At 39.7% G+C, this 17,041-nt stretch overlaps 1 protein-coding gene across 6 annotated transcripts in view; it reads right to left on the reverse strand.

Annotated features, from left to right (window-relative positions):
• MACROD2 (mono-ADP ribosylhydrolase 2) overlaps positions 1-17,041 on the reverse strand; it is an 842,889-nt gene that overhangs the window by 24,733 nt on the left and 801,115 nt on the right. For 4 of the 6 annotated variants that reach the window (XM_084203116.1, XM_084203115.1, XM_084203114.1 and 1 more), the window contains 3 exons: positions 9,701-9,778; positions 9,015-9,089; positions 8,431-8,520 (listed from right to left, as the gene is read on the reverse strand). In XM_084203116.1, the coding sequence (XP_084059242.1) occupies positions 8,431-8,520; positions 9,015-9,089; positions 9,701-9,778 (243 nt within the window). Of the gene's footprint in view, positions 1-1,963; positions 2,078-3,240; positions 3,371-8,430; positions 8,521-9,014; positions 9,090-9,700; positions 9,779-17,041 lie in introns of those variants that run through there. The other 2 variants (XM_084203118.1, XM_084203117.1) reach the window with 2 other exon arrangements.

A 17,041-nucleotide genomic window follows, 5' to 3' on the forward strand; every position in this document is an offset into this window, starting at 1 on the left:
GAATAAATGAGGTTTTGGCAGTACAGGCACATCCACATCCACAATGGGGAATAATGAGTCAAAGGGCTTAGAGACCCCAAAATTTCAGTGTAAAGACCCTGCAACAGTGAAACAGGAATGAAGGTCATCTTTTGGTTGAAATTTGCTGGCTGTGGAAAGCAACAGATTTTAGAACTCAGGCTAGAAGTCACAAGTCTGAACATGGGCTCTTGGGTTGATACTGTGGACCAGGTATACTTGGTCCACCTTGCATGGTCCACCTTGCAGGCTCTTCTGGAGGCAAAATGTGATAAAAGCCAATCAAGCAGAGGAAAACTCTTCTAGATGGCAAGACCTCAAAAGAATGCTTACCTGTCAACCACACAAGGAAAAGGTGAGGGGACAGAAAACCTGCTGCCAAAAACCTATGAGTAAAGTGCAGAAAAAAGGAAGAGAAAATCCAGAGGAAAGCATTATGCTTCAAAGATCTGAGTGAGACTGAGTGGGATTTTTCCTGCTCTGGGTCAGCTGCAGTGAGAAAGGTTAAATCTCAGCTGAGGTCATGCCCTAGCAAAGCAACCTCTACTTCACAAAGCTGTACACACATTTTCCCTCACTATGTAGTAGTCCCTCCCTCTCCAAGCACAAGGAGCAAGGACACCTATAAAGCCATGGTGTACCTCACTAGCAGAGCCAGAAATGGCAATACACAGAAGAGAAAACAGAACAGAGCTGAATCAAAAAGTGTGTCTCTTGATCCACGTGACAGTACAGAGTGAGTAAATGCCACCCTTCTCGTATGAGAACAAGATTTACTCCTCACTACAGAAATAATCAGGGAAGTGAAAATGTTCTTCCACTCCTCGAAGAACAAGCCACAGAATCTTTCAATCCTAGGGCATATGGTGCTTTCTTTTAATTCCTTCCTGTTCTATACTTGAAAAAAAAAAGACAGTTCTCCAAATCTCCAAATCATACCTTCTCCACTCCCACTGGTTGTGGTTTCCACACAGTTATGACTGGACTCTGTTTTATGGAAATCCTTGGTGAAATGCAGTTTGTCTCCCTGCTGCCTTAAGTGTGTGGCCATTTGAATTTTTGAAACAGCTTTAACATAGTGCCATAACCTGGGCAAGGCACATCCATCCAAAACCTAAGCAAGTGGGAGCACAGAATTTCCAGTTCTAGAACCAGCTCAGCTGGATGAGTGTATTCCATCATAAACAAACTTCATTAAAAGAGGTAAAAATCTGAGATTTATCAGTGCTTAACAAAATGAAGACTCCTTTTGTAGAAGATGGCACAAAGACATAACATTTGTCTGTGAGGGATCGAATTGTTTCCTGGTGAAACTGCCTGCACTCCTTTGGTCTGCTGGACTCATTCTAATTTAAGAGTGAGTTTCTCAAACAGATGCCTCTGCAGCTGTACATTTATGCTAAAGTGGTGCCTTATCTCTAAGCTTATTTCCAGAAATACTGATGGCTATGATGCCATCTGTAACAGTGCAGTCCTTGGCCTGTGAGTCCTACTTTTTCAATATGCTACAGGAAACTGTTTCTAAGATGTCCATATCCCTTTTCCTCATTCCTTGGGTGCTATCTGAGATGGTTTGAGGTAGTTTGAAAGAGATACATCTTTTGTCTCCATAAGGCACTGCTGTCTCTCTGGAGAGGTGAGCTAAAACCAAAGCCTGGTAGACTTGGACCCCACCATTTGGAATACAGATTCTGTTATCTCCCCAATTTTCACATGTGAAAAAGGCCTTATCAGCATCTTAAAGCTCTTCAAGACCTGTAGCTCACAAGTAAAATCCATGCAATATCATGTAATACTATTGTAAACATATCAGGACTAAGAATGACATCATAGCATCTGCTTTTCACTGGGATTTAATGATTTCATATTTTTTGGCATTCCCAACATGGAAAATCAAAATGAAAATGGCACTTCAATATATTTTATTAAAAATATCCAGTTTCTCCTCCAGCATCTTCAAGGATTTAATTTCTTCTCTTTCTTTTTATTTTCTGTATATGGAAAAGCACTCTAAAGCTTCTTTTACTTGATTTAATGCTGAGTGTGATTCAATTCAGTGCTGTAACATAAGTTAATTAAACTAAACAAAGGCTGCATTGTCAATGCTTTCAGCAGGAACAAAGAGATGACATTTTAAAATGCAATAAAAATTGCTAATTCATAATACTATTTCTATTTTGCTTACTGTAAACAAAATGAAGAAAACAATCAAATAGAGATAATAAACCTTAAACACTATCATTGTTACAGTATTCCCTATTGTTGTTTTTCCTGTTTTCTTTCCTTTTAGCTTTTTTGTTTTACCCTTACCATCATGTCTGGTAACACAAAGTGACTGTGGCAGCAAGCAAAATGTTTAAGCTGAAAAATTCCTTACATTTTCTACTTTCTTATTAGAAAAGCACACAGAAAAAATATTTTTTTTTCCTTGCAAGGGATGAAAAATAATTAAAACTTCAAATTAATCCCGCACCACCTCTTTTTTATGTACATTCAGGTTAGAACCTGGTATATGGAGACTAATGAAAAGAAACAGATTCCTTCTGTGGCAGGAAAATAAATACAACTTTTTTCCCCTCAAGAGACTGAAATCAATATCTAGAGCAGACTACTGACAGTGTAATAACCACCCTGACTGCCAAGGCACAGTGCTGCACAGCATCCTCAGGGAAGCTCCCTCAGGACAGCCCTGCAGGAGGTCTGCATCCCATCTGCTACCCCATCCTGCACCATCAGTGGAGTCTCTGCTGATGAGAGTGAGAGCCTGGACAGCTCCCACTGCACAAGTGCCAAAGCCCCACACAAACAGTGGGGCCAAACCCCTCCTCTCCTGCAGCCTGCAATGGGTAAGCAGAGCAAAGGGGATGCAGGTGGGAAACCCAGGGCACTGGGAATATTTCTCTGTCTGCTCTGGGGTGCCCTGACCCCCAGGGCAGCACTGGCTTGGACCCTCATTCATGGAGAAAGTTTCCTAAACTCCAGAATAGACCAGAATGCACTAAGGTGTGAAATAGATTATAGAGAGCAGTGTAGGTATATCACTGGGTGAGAAATTTAGGGTTTGGGATTTTTAGTATGTTGTGGATAGAAGCAAGATGGAGGGCACAGGGTGCTGTCCTGGGTTTTTTCTTCATGCTTCTTCCTCCTTCTTCTTCATGGGTTTGGGTGGCATTTTGTAATTGGGCAGAAAAGTCCCCATTGCAGCTCTGTGGGATCAGTTATTGGGTTAAAAAAGAAAATAATCCAGGTGTCAGCTCTTAATTGGATAGTTTAGTCTTAAAAGACCTTGTAACAAGAGATTGTTGGCCAACTTGTGCCTTGCTGCTGAACTCATGGTGGTGAGACTGTTTTACTGATAAGAAATAATAAACACCTGAGTCTGAGCATAAAATACCATCTCAAGTGCCTTCAGTCCAGACCCAGAGAAACCCACAACTGCTACCCCCACACAGATAAACCTCACTTGGCAGAAATCCTTTTCTGCCTCAGCTTTAATGCCTTCAGAAGGGCAGAGTGCTTGATACAGACCTAACAGCCCTTGGACCTCCACAAACTCAGCACAGTGGGCTGGCAAACATCATCTGGTCACAAAATCTCCTCAGCTGGCTGATACTGCACCTGAAAAGCTCACTGGAGATTTGTGAAGTTCTCAAGATAATAAAGGTATGTGAAGTGAGGCTTCACAGGTAAGGTACCTTTTAGGATTTCCTTTCCTAATCTCTCTGCACACTTCCCACTAGTCCCACCTGCTGCTTCCCAACAGCCCACATCTCTGCACAGCCTAAAGCTTTAAATACCCATTTGCAACTTTCTGGTTCCACAGCCTTTCCAGCATTTCTGGAAAAAAGTCCAATGGTGCACTTTTCTTTTGCTTTGCCAAACATCAGGATCTGTTAGAATAGGATTTTAAAGATATATTTCATATTTAGCATCTGAATGTGCTGTAACAGCCCAAAAAGTGGCATCTGATCTATTCAGTATGGGTTCTCATCAAACCAAATGCACTACATATGATTCAGGTTATTTTTTCCTCTCCTCTTTGAGCAATTGAATAAAAGAAGTTGGAGCCTTTATACTAGAAGTAGCCTAGAAGCCACAGCAATCCAAAGTATTACTTTCTTTCCAAACAAAGTGAAATCACCTATTTTAAGATTCTAGTGAAGACTTTTATTTTTTTTTCCCAAAAATGTCTCATCTTTCTCCACTTGAAGAATTAAAGGAGTTTGGTTAAGCAATAAAATTGCCATGAATCAGTAATAAAAAAGTCAGATTTGTCCAAAAAAAGATCTTCCTCAAGAATTCTTTCATTTCTCTATAGCCACAATGTAATTTTGAGATTTTTGACTGCTTGATAACAAAGTCATTATTCTGACATTATTTATGACTGCACCAATGCATATAAAAATCCTATAAATGCCTGAGACTGGAGCTGTAAAACATGAGAGCTCTTTTCCCTAGGCTTTGGAATATTTAGTTCTCTCCAAGATTACACCATAAAATTATCACTCCTGCTAAAGCAAAGTGGACAAGAGAAGAATGGACAGAGTGCTGCCTACAGAGTTACAGGTTACAGCTATTCATGTCACAAAGACTGCTGAGCAAACTGGCCTTAGCCAGAACAGAACTTGGCAGACTTCAAATCTGAAATTAGGCAGACTTCAAATTCAGAGTGAGCAAGCACTGCTCAGAGGATTGACAAAGGAAATGAAAGGAAATCACATGTACTTGAAAGGATGGAAACCTCCCCCAGCCTGCCCCTGAGCTAGCCCTGACCTCATGGTTAAGGTGAAGGTTCTACACAGCCACTCCAACATGTTTCTCACGTGGAGAAACATCTCATGTTAAGCTCAAACAACATTCCAAATTGGCACAAGATGAGAAAATATTTCAGCCCAAATAAAGAAGAGAGAAAACAGAGAAATAACAGCAATACCTGTTCATTTCCTAGTGCTCTGACAGAAATCCTACCCCTTCAGAGAGTGAAATGACTTCTAAGGGTGATTAGTGAGGAACATAATCATATTGGATGTCTCAATGAAGGGTGACAGAAAGAGAGGGGAAATAAGATGACAGAGGTGAGAGTGGACTCAGGAAAAACTGGCTGCATATTCACACAAATATGGGATTTACTTCCATGTGCTGCAAATTGTGTTGTGGAATAAATGTGCTGATTAAACCTACAAATAAGTGCTGAGTGCATGGTCATTATTACAACACAACAGGACCACTTCCAAGTGTACATATAAAGGGACTGCCAAAAGGTCTGGTAAAACTGTGTACACTTACCTAGTCAGCAAATAGGTCAGTGATCACCACTTGCTCTGGTTTTTAATAAAGGGATTTGAGGATATTCCCCAATCTTATAAGAAACATAGATTTTCATTATTTTTTTGTGAACCAGAATGAGTGAATAATAGTAGTTGAAAAAGAAATGAAAAAGGCATCTTTGCTTGCCTTTTTTCTTCAGCTGCTCCCTCCTAATATATAACTTCAAGTTGCAGTAGGAAAAAAGGGAATAAATTGGCACATGTGATATTTTATTATTGATTTTGGAAAAAAGCAACAGCAGGTTTTTATGAAACACACAGTGCCTCACATTGTTATATTCTTCAGGGTAATCTGGCTTGGTTCTTACTGCTGGCAATGGGATTTAGGAGTGTGACTGCCAAGATTTTGATCCTTCATTCCTCTGGGCTCCCAGCATCCCAGAACCTTGAAAGCACCAGGATCTGGGACTCCTTGGGAATTCACACTACAGCATGACCCTGGAGCTGTGAAGTGAAATGAGCTACACAGAAAGGACCCTGCAAGCTTTAAAATACCCCAAAACACAGAGATGAGCTGGCAGTAAAATTTGCACAATCAAATCAGAAGATAACCTTGGGGTTTGTCAGAAGTTCATGTAAACTGAGACATCTCTAAAACATCAAGAAACAGACTTTTTTCCCATGGAAAACCACATAATTGAAAAACTTCCTAGCATGCTTCAATCAGTAACTGATCAGAAATCCAGCTTTGGTTGGAAAAAGGACTTTGTTGGTCCTTTAGTGGCTTACACAGCTCCAGTTCTGAGGACTGAAGGGATTGCAGGTGACTCCCAAGAATCTAATGCTCCCAGTGGGACAGAGAGAAGAGAGTGGCAGCTACATGCTACCCTTTGCTCTGGGATGAGTTTGAAATCAAGCACAAGAAAATCTCCTGTAGAACAGAGAGACCAGGTAGTCTGGAATTTAGTAGTTGCTACATTTGGCTATGCATAGAGATCCAGAATGGGTCAAACTGACTAAAGATCCATGAATTTCTGTTTAACAGGAGTAGCAGTCCCACATTAGCCTTTTCCCCACGTTCTTACACAAAAATACAGTACTTCATCCTATATCAAATGTACTGTGTGTGCTGCTGGAAAACTTTCAGCTGAATTACTTTAGGAGTAAGCACTTAGGTTACATAAAATAATGTCACATTTAAATCTCTTTTTAATGCCAGGTCATCTCTTTCCATTAAGAGGAATCTCTCATTGGGAAATATATCTTAATTTATCAGACTGAACTTCAGCTGATTTTATTTTTCTTACCTCTTTTTGTCCAGACCCAGTTCACTTTATGACAAACTTTCAAAACCCATGTGGTACAAGTTGTGCCCACCAGAACAAGAAGCAACATGAGCTATGAGGGTGCTTAGACCCATAAGAATGAAAACAAGACAAGGGAAAGGCTTTCTTTCCTTCTCTGCTGCTGCTCTGCAAGAGCACCCATTTATTTTTCCTGTGCCATAGCCAGCACCTTTGGAAGAAGCTGAACAGCATATTTATGCTGTTATCCTGCACATGGACTCAGCACATCTCCTCTCACCATGGAGCTTACCAAAAGATCCCTTAAATTGATGACACTGCTTCTATGGACTACAACAAGCTGTGGATCAGATAAATCCTGCACAGTATCAACACCTGAGAGCCCAGGTAGGAACAAGGTCCAAAATATTTAGTAAGAACTTTTTTACTTACTTAGTATTTGAAACTTTTAAATCAAGGGTTGGAAAAGGAAAGGTGCCAAGAACAACTCTTTCCTGACATTACCTGCTTTTCCTTAACATTGCATATTTTAATAATAAGAAGCACAGATGTTGAAATATAATCTCTCTTCTGAGATCTAAATGACAGTCCCTAGCTGTTGGGGACACTGAAGTAGTAAAGAGGGGAAAATATGCAAATAATGAAGGTACATTTTTTCCAATTTAGTTCTGATGATGCATAAAATATAATATGTAAATAATTTCTATTTGGATGAGATTAACATAACAACATGGGTATTTGCAGTCAGAGTGAGCCTGTACTGTACAACCTGAGTTGGCAACTGAGGTAGTGTGGTAGCATTTACCTGAATCAAGAATTATATCAATTCTACCTTCTCCATCACTAACACAGCACAAAACCAATACCATCACCACAAATGATAACGAGGAGATGTGATTAGTCTCGACTTGGATAGGCAATTAATATTAAAAAAAAAAGAAAAGGGAAATATTGTTTAGCTGTATGTGAACAAAAAGATTCTATTAACTTGGCTTTGCAGTGAAGAAAATTGTCAATATTGCTAACACAGGTTTGCAATTAAGTTGGTGTCAATGTGGCTGAGAAAAGGACTTCATAATTAGGACAACATAGTTAGTATTGACCTGAATTTTCAATAAAAATCATGTCTGCATTTTAATTTGGAACTGTAAAATTCATCCTTGGGCTCTACAAATGACCATATAATTAACTAGCAGTTACTTTAAAATTAGAGAATTATTTACATAATATATTATTTTTTATATAATCATGTGCCTTTACAAATGGTGAGGTGATTGCAGGGTTCCCAGGAGCATCCAACACTTAAACTTCTACATTTCCTTCCCAAAAGCTATCCCAAGGTTTTAAATACTTTACCCCATAAAAAAATCACTGCTTCAGAAGACTCTGCATTCTCACTCCAAATATTGGTTTCTTCATTAGAATTACTAGTTTTAGTTACTCTTTAGTTAAACCCCTATTAATGACCTCACAAATAACTATCATACCCATTTATTTAAATACTCCAAATGCTTCTAGCAAATGTGATCAAAAGGATCCTTACATGGACATAAATTGGTTGTTTAATCAGCATTATGGGCTTAAATGCAAAAAAAACAGAAGCAAGGAGAGTATTTAAATGCCACTTTTGAATCTGAGTGTGCACTTTTTTGCACTTAGCTTTCTATTGAAATCCAAGTCCAATATATCAAAACTACACTCAAAGATAAGACAAAAAAAGATTTTTCCTTAGGGGGAAAAAGAGCTCTTTTCTGTGCCCTTTCCATGTTTCCTCACAGTAGAAAAGGATAACATGAGTCCTGCAGCATTCCCTGTCTCCATCTGCTTTATAATAGGCTCACCTCCTTCTTCTTTTCCTTCTTCCTTTGCCTCTGCATCAAGTATCAAAGGAATCTCAACTTCTGTTGTGCCTTCTTGGTTCAGCAGTGGATCTGAATAAATTTGATAAAAAGATGAACAGTAAGGCCTTTCAGAATGGACATGAAAGGACTGACACCCACTAGAGACCTTGCCATTCAAAACACTGGCAGGGAAAAAGGATCTTTTCCTCCATGAGTACAAATAAAAAAGCTGTCCAAGGAAATACAAGGGACATTAGTTCAGAGCAAAGCCTTGGAGATACTGAACTTTCTGGGGTTTAGGAACAAAATCCCATGTGCCTACTCCAAACAGGGATCTTCACTGGCACTCACTGCAATCCCAGACACACACACAGCCCATGCCCCACCCCTTGATGCGTTGAAGGCCAGGTTGGATACAGCTTTGAGCACCCTGGCTGAGTAGAAGGTGTACCTGCCCATGGCAGGGGAATTGAAATTAGGTGATCTTTAAGGTCTCTTCAACCCCAGACATTCTATGATTCCATGATTCTTTAGTATTTTTGCTTGTTAATCTTGCTCTTTGATTTCAAGACACAAAGGAGTACCTTCTATTTCCATGCAGGAGCCTTGGGAATCTGCCCCAGTTTTCATCTCCTCATTTGCAGAAACATCCTGTTGTCCTGTTAATACAACAAACAGAAAATGGTACCAGGATGATGCTGCATGCAGGCAATGCTAAATTCATTAAAACAGAACATAAACCTTAGACACAGCACGGTAGTTCCAAGCCAAGCACTGTTTTCTTTTTTCTAGTAAGTGAACCATGCTGGACACATTTTATACATGAAATATCATTTGAGAGTACTAAGCATTAAGTTAGTTAGATAGCTGGTCAAAACTGACCCTGCAGCACTTACACTTTTTCTTCTTTTGCAGCTCAGCCTTGACACTGTTTCTCACAGGAGCTGTTGTGAAGTGCCTTTACTGACTGATGGCCAGCAGAAGGAACAGAAACACCCCACAGGCTTTCAGACCCACAATAACAACATGATACCAGTGCTCTGCACCCAGGAGCAGTGTGGCTAAACCTATTTAGAGACATGTGGCTTTCCCAGCAGCATCAGGGTTACTGCCCCACAGCTGGCTGACATGTAAGCTCTACTAGCCAACAGCATTTCCTTGAGGTGGGAGAAGTCAGGCTGAAACCCACTGGGTGCTGACACTGGAAGAACTCAAGTTTCACACTGGTTCATCATGTCTGCCTTAAAAAAACTTTGATACCAAACTTTACCTTTGGCTTGATCTTGTTCACACGCCACAGGATGCACTGAATCGCCCTTCTGCGTGCCTTTGGAGTCTTTCAGGGAATCTGAGGAAAAAAACCAAATAAATCCTGAAGCAGTTTTCATGCTGGAAAAGTAGACTTGAGTTAGAGGAGCTCTTAGGTGCCAGCTTCATATTTGGCATTTTGATACACTGACCAGTTTTCTATCTGTTTAACTACAGTCTTATGAACTACAGAAGTATATTTGTGGGTTCCAATTATTCAAATTGATTTCAGAATCCCTACCCTTACTGAGCAGTTTTTTTGCTGGCAGTACAAACCTTAAACCAGGAGCTGGCAAAGAAGGATGCATAAGAATAATCAGGAGCACTACCAAGAATTTTATTCCTAATGAATGGAGCGGCACAAATCTATGAGAAATAGCATGAACCCCTACTTGCTAAATAAAGTGATTTATTTCTTTAGAATAACAGTTTTTCATGGTTGAATTTACAGAAACTTTAAATCTTTCCAGAAACATTAAATCCCATAAATCCCTGTGTAAATCCTAGCCTCATGTCACTTTGATGACAAAGCTCCCAAGGTCACTTTGGCCAAGAATGCTTTTCTTTTTTGGGGCAGACTATCAAACTGAACTGCCCAAAACAATGCTTGGAACCAGTGCCACAGTGAGACTTAAATTACATTTTGGCAGAAAGTCTATTTGCTGTGCTATCTGGGGTCTTCATAAACACAGGGCATTTTTTTGTTGCATCAAACAGCATTTTCTGACAACAGCCAGTTTTTGCAAGGGGATGGAGAAATACATAATGCATAATTCCACTGCATTCAGGTAATACAGCAACACAGACACTCAATTTAGTGATTTTGCTCATCCTCTTCACAGATTTCACTGGATGAAGAGCTCTCTTTGAACCTCATTGAAAACCAGTGCTGATCTAACTGGGCATTGTGCAAACCACGGGGATAAGTCCACTCCAGGTCATAGCAGCAGCAACAGATAATCAGTGTTTGTGTTCCCATGTGAGATGCTCTCTAAAATCCTGCTCAATGGAACAGGTAAGTAATGATGCCAAAAGATCTACAGCACGTGACAATAAATTACGTTCTGACACTGCTTTTACAGCTTAAATTCTGGAAGGTCCCTCTCAACAACACTGCTGAGCAAATCTTACAATATACCCAAGGATGCCCCTGTAAAACTGTATTCCTGAAAGTGTCCAGAAGTAATCTCTGATGGATAAGTAGAAAGCTAGGTTGTTAATATCTGATCCAAATCTAATAATCTGTAGGAAAGGTATGCGCTGAAATTGTGTGGCTTTAATTAACCGCAAATAATTCCCCAAGGCAAATATTTAATTACCCACACAGTTTCTTACTTCTTTCATGGCATGACAATAAGTTTAAAAAACCAAAGTTTGAAAGTAAAATAACTCTCTGATGTACAATTTGCTAAACTTTATACTTGCTGCACTTTTTTTTGCCCTACTGTACCAGTTTTCCATACCATATTCTACAAAGAGGTTTGAAGGATTATCCTTATCAGCCTGAACTGGAGCAAAACTAAATTAGAATTTTATCAAATTTCAACTTTAATCAAAAATCCAGTTGAAGGATCTCCTGGTACAAAAAAATTTTTGGTAGTGAAAAATTCTATAGGGAATTTTTCAAGCAAACTTGAAACACATTGAGAGAAATTCTGGCTTTGCTGAAGTTTTTTACAAAGATCTCAGGATTTCAGACAAGCCAAGATCTGTACTACCTGTAACTCCAAACTCTAAATTAATATAATATATTTTTCTGTATGATACAGCTGTATGTTTGTAAAAGGAATTGCATTGGTAAAGCTGGAATCAGAAGTCCTCTGCCTTGATTACTATGGTGCCAGGACCCAAACACAGCCCTTCAAGCAGCCAAAAGTGATGGTAAAAAGTGATGCTGCAGTGGATGGAGTGGTGGTAATGGTACCATGACTTTCCTGAAGAAGTGTCCTGAGAAGGATGTGATTTATTAAAAAACATGGATATTGATCAAGTACTGATATCCAACTGTGATGGACAAAAACTCCCTAGCAGTTTAGAGTTAGAAAGTGTATGTTTATTGTGAGGCAGGGCAGCCTTTGGGATAGCTCCCAAATGTGCAATTTACAGGTGATTGCAGAGTCCTTTTATCTATACAAGTACTGAATACCCAAAATACAAATGCATATTCATACCTTTGGTACATCCCATTCCCTGCTTGGTATGGTAATTAGTTGAAAAGCTATTAAGCATGCGTAGTTTGTTCCTTGAAATGGGTTGGTGGTCCCTTTCATGGGGAGGGGTCCCAAAATGAGGAAGTAAATGAAGTCTTCCTCATTCTGACCTTTCTACCTTTTCAATGCAAATATGACAAATGAACCCTTGGTAGAACTTCCATTCCCCATCTTCAATTGGTTTCAGTACAGAGGAGGCCTAAATTGTCTCATGTTCCTAAAAGCTGTTTATCAGTTTCTATATTCTTCATGATAAACCCAGCTAACCCAACATTGTGTTGACAACTAATGGAATTTAAGAAGCCTTGTGCTTGGCTGATGGATGTGCCCCATCATGCTGCTGTTTCTTGTGCAGCATCACAGAGGGAGGGGGGTCATCACTATTCCCACCTACTGACACAGCTGGCAGTCTGTCCCATGGGCTTCATTCTCAAGGAATTGTAATTTTGTGTTAAACTTTGGTTTTTATCATAAACAGTTGTCCAACTGCTCCAGCGTTGGAGAAAGCAATGTAACTGCACTGAATTCTAAATCATCCCAGGCAATCTACAATGACAGTTTTTTGCAAGTTCCTTTTTGCAAAGCATGTCTCTGAAAATAACAGACAATGGACAGAAGTTACTGCCTAGCTGTAAGAATCTCCCAGTTTTATGTCAGCAGCAGAAATCTGTCTTGATTGGTTTTACCATGCAGATTATGAGCTCCAAAATCCTTAATGTCAAGATCATATCAAAGGTTCCTTCTTTTCAAATCCAAATATTGCACTAAATATTCAAGCAAAAATGTCCAAAGACAGATTTACTTTTAGGATTAACAAGAATAAAATAAAGTCAAGGAATAAATCCAGATTTATGAAGCAAATCTACGCCAAGCAAAAGTGACAGTGTAAAACCAAAGGCAGTGATCAATAAAAATGCTGATGATACACTACATTCTGGGGGCAAGTTTTCAGCAGGATATTGGTATTGCTCAGGCTCAGATGATCCTCTGTGCCCACTTTTAGCCCTTTGGAGCCTTGTGCAACTGTGTGTAAGGCCAGTATTACAGTCCTATATGATCCAGGGTGTACAAGAGCTCTGGCTGTCCCTAAGGCCTTTGTTCACCTCTTACTCAACTGATTTTCTAAAATGGCATAAAGCAATGTTAGCCTTCTCCTAGCATAGTTAACTATCTCTTCAGTCATACCAGAGATTCCAAGCCAGGATATTCTTTCACAGCACAGTATTGCTTAATTTTTTGATAACATACACACTGGGCACTATTTACTTTGGGACTGTAAAAGTTAGCACTCCTCCACTCAGGACTGAAAGAACCCGTTTCTGATACCACACTGGAACACCCTTCCTCATATCACACATGAATGAACCAAACAGGAGATTTAATTGCATAAATTAGCCAAAGATAGGCCACATGCATCTACTGCATATCAGGAGCTTAAGTGCTTGTTGAAGTCTGAGCATCCCTTAGTTCCCTCAAAACTCGTCCTTGCTGGCTGGAGTGGCAGTGTCCCTGTCAGGAGTGCTTGTGTCTGCTACCCTCCATTTTATTGAAACAAGTATCTTGTGGGGCTGCATGCTTGAGTCCACCTGGGAATTAGCCCCAGTCTTTATAAAATATTTAGGCTTTAAATAAACTGATCAGAATATTCTGCAGGTATATTCACTACTCCTATCAACTGTATGTTGAATTCATCTCCAAGAAAAGCACGTAGGTTGCAGTAAACCATCAATCCTATCCTTCCTGCCAATAGTCAGGCACAATTTTGTCTAAATCCTGCATAAATCCCCACGCTTTTCCATTCCATTCATTTTTTCTTTTGACTGTATAAGGCAATGCTGCTCAAACAGGATTCTGCAAAAGCTAAGGAAGAGGGGAGATGGTAGGAACTGAATGGTAAGTGGTTTTAATGCTCTTTTAGAATTCACTTCTCCAGCTACTCTCTGTATGGCTTATTTACTGAGTAGTTTCTAATGTGCAGAACACCTGGGTCCTGTACACAGCACAGATAAATCACCATGTTTTAGGGAGCTGTAAGAAGATCAAAGAGGGAAAATGCCGGTCATTAGGAAAGAAACAGGTTCAGTACAGTTTATTTTTTAAAGCATGATACTGTGATAAATGCCTGGAATATTTCCAGAGTGAAAGAAATCAAGCAGACATCTAAAATTACAGGTAATGGTGTGCATGGAGACTTCCACATGATTAGGGTATTCTTTTGCCTCATAAACCGAGGGAAATATGTTAAAATGAAGTACTATAAAATGATGATTTATGAGAAGTTAGGAAGAGATTCTTGAGCTTTGACTTTAAAATGGTATTTTTATATCCACCAAGATTTCATTTTAATCTATCTTTATAACAGATTAGATTTATTGGAGCCCAAGTTTAAAAATGCTCAGTAAACCAGACCTTTTTAGGTGCAACAACTGTAGAGATATTTTATCAAGTTATCAGGTAAAAGAGCAAACAGTTCATCTCTGCAGGTGAGACCACCAAATACTTCTCCACCTGTTTGTGCTTCAAGCTGACAGAAGGGCACCTCCCCTTCTGTCCACCTGAGAAATTCCAGGTGCAGCTTGTATAAAAACTGTGGGCATCCTTCTCCTGACAAAAGGAGCAGGATCTGTTGTACAGGGCTCTGGGAAATGAAAAAGCTGAGAAAAACCTGATTGCCTTGGATAGAGCCTGTCTAGAGGAAAGGACTGGAGGGAGGAGGTGAAAGAGCAGGATCTCATGCTGGACTGGTGGGAGCACAGCTGGATGGCTCCAGGTCAGCTCATATTCAACAATAAGGAGGATTTGAATAAACCACCTAAGTGGATTAGTGTTCACTGTTGCAGATGCCAGCCCTGGTGAAGGGCAGAGCAAAAATACCTCTGGAGTAGTTCAGGGGCTGGACCCCATCTGGATGCACAACTCAGGTCAGATGAAATGTGAAGAAGTGAATAACCCACATTACAAACAGCTCACAGTGAACCTTGTGGAAGTTGTGAAGAGAAGAAGTGGCTGGTTGGATGGTGGTGCTGACATCCCTGCTAAAAAACCCCAAACCCCACAAATTAGCTTGTGTTAGCCAGTTTGCTTTCACAGGAATCCTTCTAACCAAGGGACAGAAAAATGTTATCACTTGAGTAGGCATCAAAGCCACAGGTATGGCTGAGGGTGTTGAAACTCTTCCACTGAAAAAGGTTCTTTTTCAGTTACCTATAATTGAGATTTTCCAGGCTGAAACTTTAGGTCTAATCATAGCCCAAGGGTGAAGTAAAAACATTTCATTGGTACATGCTGAGTGCTCAAAATCAGGTCAGTCATTTAGATGTCTTAATATGTACCTAAGAACTGATTTTAAATACCTCTTTCTGAACATATTGGCCTTTCAGTCAGTCTTTCTCATGTGCCTTCCAATGACTAATTTATGTCAATTTGCACAGCTCCCCTGCATTTGAAATGCTCTTTCAGTTTATCCCTTCTCAATAATTTCTCTCTTTAGGACATCATGATTTTTCCATACTGAGAGCTACAGCTGGCCAAAGAGGAATTTATACCCATTACATTTTACAGTCAGGATACTTACCAGCTTCTGAGTTGCCCAAAGAGAATTTTTAGGGCTATCCCCTAGCCAAGTAATATATCTAATTCTGTTTCTGAAAACACAAGCCCTCCAGCCAACTGAATCTGACTCCAGAGAATGCAGAAAAACAGTGACTTGCTTTCAATGGTACTCCCACAGAAGCCCAGCCTTTGGTGAACACCTGAAAATAATTAATCAATCACTTCTTTATTTTTAAAATTAATTAGTATATGATTTAATTTAGTTGCCCTGCAAATGAGAATTCAGTTCTTATTAAGTGCTAATGAATTATAATCAACGTATTGTGCACAGAAACTTTGCATAGTAGGGATTTATGCTTCACCTGTACTAAATCCAGTTCCTTTTTAGATTTTCCTGTCAGAAAGTCTAATCATTAAATTGGGTTAAATAGTAATTGGTGGAAGGAGCAACTGAGATGAAGATGGAGAACATTGTCTTACACACACATGTGTGTAAAACATAAGCACAGGTTCAATCCTTCAATCCAGTCTCTACATACTACGTGGCCAGTTTAAAATCACTTTGTATCCCCAGCACAATCTTGTGCAGACAGACAGACCAGACTGAGTGCAGCCTGCCTGATCCACCCTTTAACTGCTGCCTAAACATTAATGCCTTTAATCACTTTGTTCTGCCCTTACACTTCATAGAAAGAAGCATGTCTCACTTGAAACATGCTGGATATAAAGGATCTACTTCCATATGCACAGTAATGAAGCCCCTGCAAAGGTGCTGCCCAGAGATGTCAACTCTCCCCCAGGAGACCAAAGTTAAGCATGCAAGTTTGTAAAGGTTAAATTGCAACAGTTGTTTGCAGACAGTGGAAAGAGAAACTTGGCACAGACTGGAATAAGAGGATACCTCTAGAGTGTTGCATTGAAAATCCTGATATTCCTGGAATATCCCCTTCCTCAAGCCCCCTCCCCCCCATTTTGTTTTTTTTTTTGGAGATAGATGAACACAAAAAATTCAGTTTGCTCAAAGACCATGTGCAAAGTGGGTTTGTGTGGACTTTTTTTCCTGGACAGTATCTCTCCTATGGTAACAGAAGACATATACTTTTAGATTAATGTGAGATTTGCAGTCTCACAGGAGGTTGTCATTTTAATCTAAGCCCCTCAAGTGTAATTCCTGCACTGTCCCCCACTCTTATAATGAAAATCCCTTTCATGTTCCCATCCTCCCTCTTTTCCTTTAAAAAAATGATAAAGAGGACTCACAACAAAAAAACTAGCTCTTCATAGTAGCAGAGATAGATGTGCTTTGTTTTGAATATCATCACATTGTAGAGCAATAACTTTATCAATGGGTTTGCTATATTTTAATCCCAGAAATATGAGGAGGGGGGAAAAAAATAAAGCAGAAAAACTGCTAGTTAACTCTAATTGGACTCAAAATCCTTGTTTGGGTGCACTCAAAGTGAGCTGACATTTAAAAGCCTAAATTTTCATAGCAGGACAGAGTGGTTAAATGATGCATTTTGGGAATATGCAGCTAGACT

This window comes from Fringilla coelebs (assembly GCF_963513975.1).
Source record: "Fringilla coelebs genome assembly, chromosome: 3".
NCBI classification, from domain to species: Eukaryota; Metazoa; Chordata; class Aves; order Passeriformes; family Fringillidae; genus Fringilla; species Fringilla coelebs.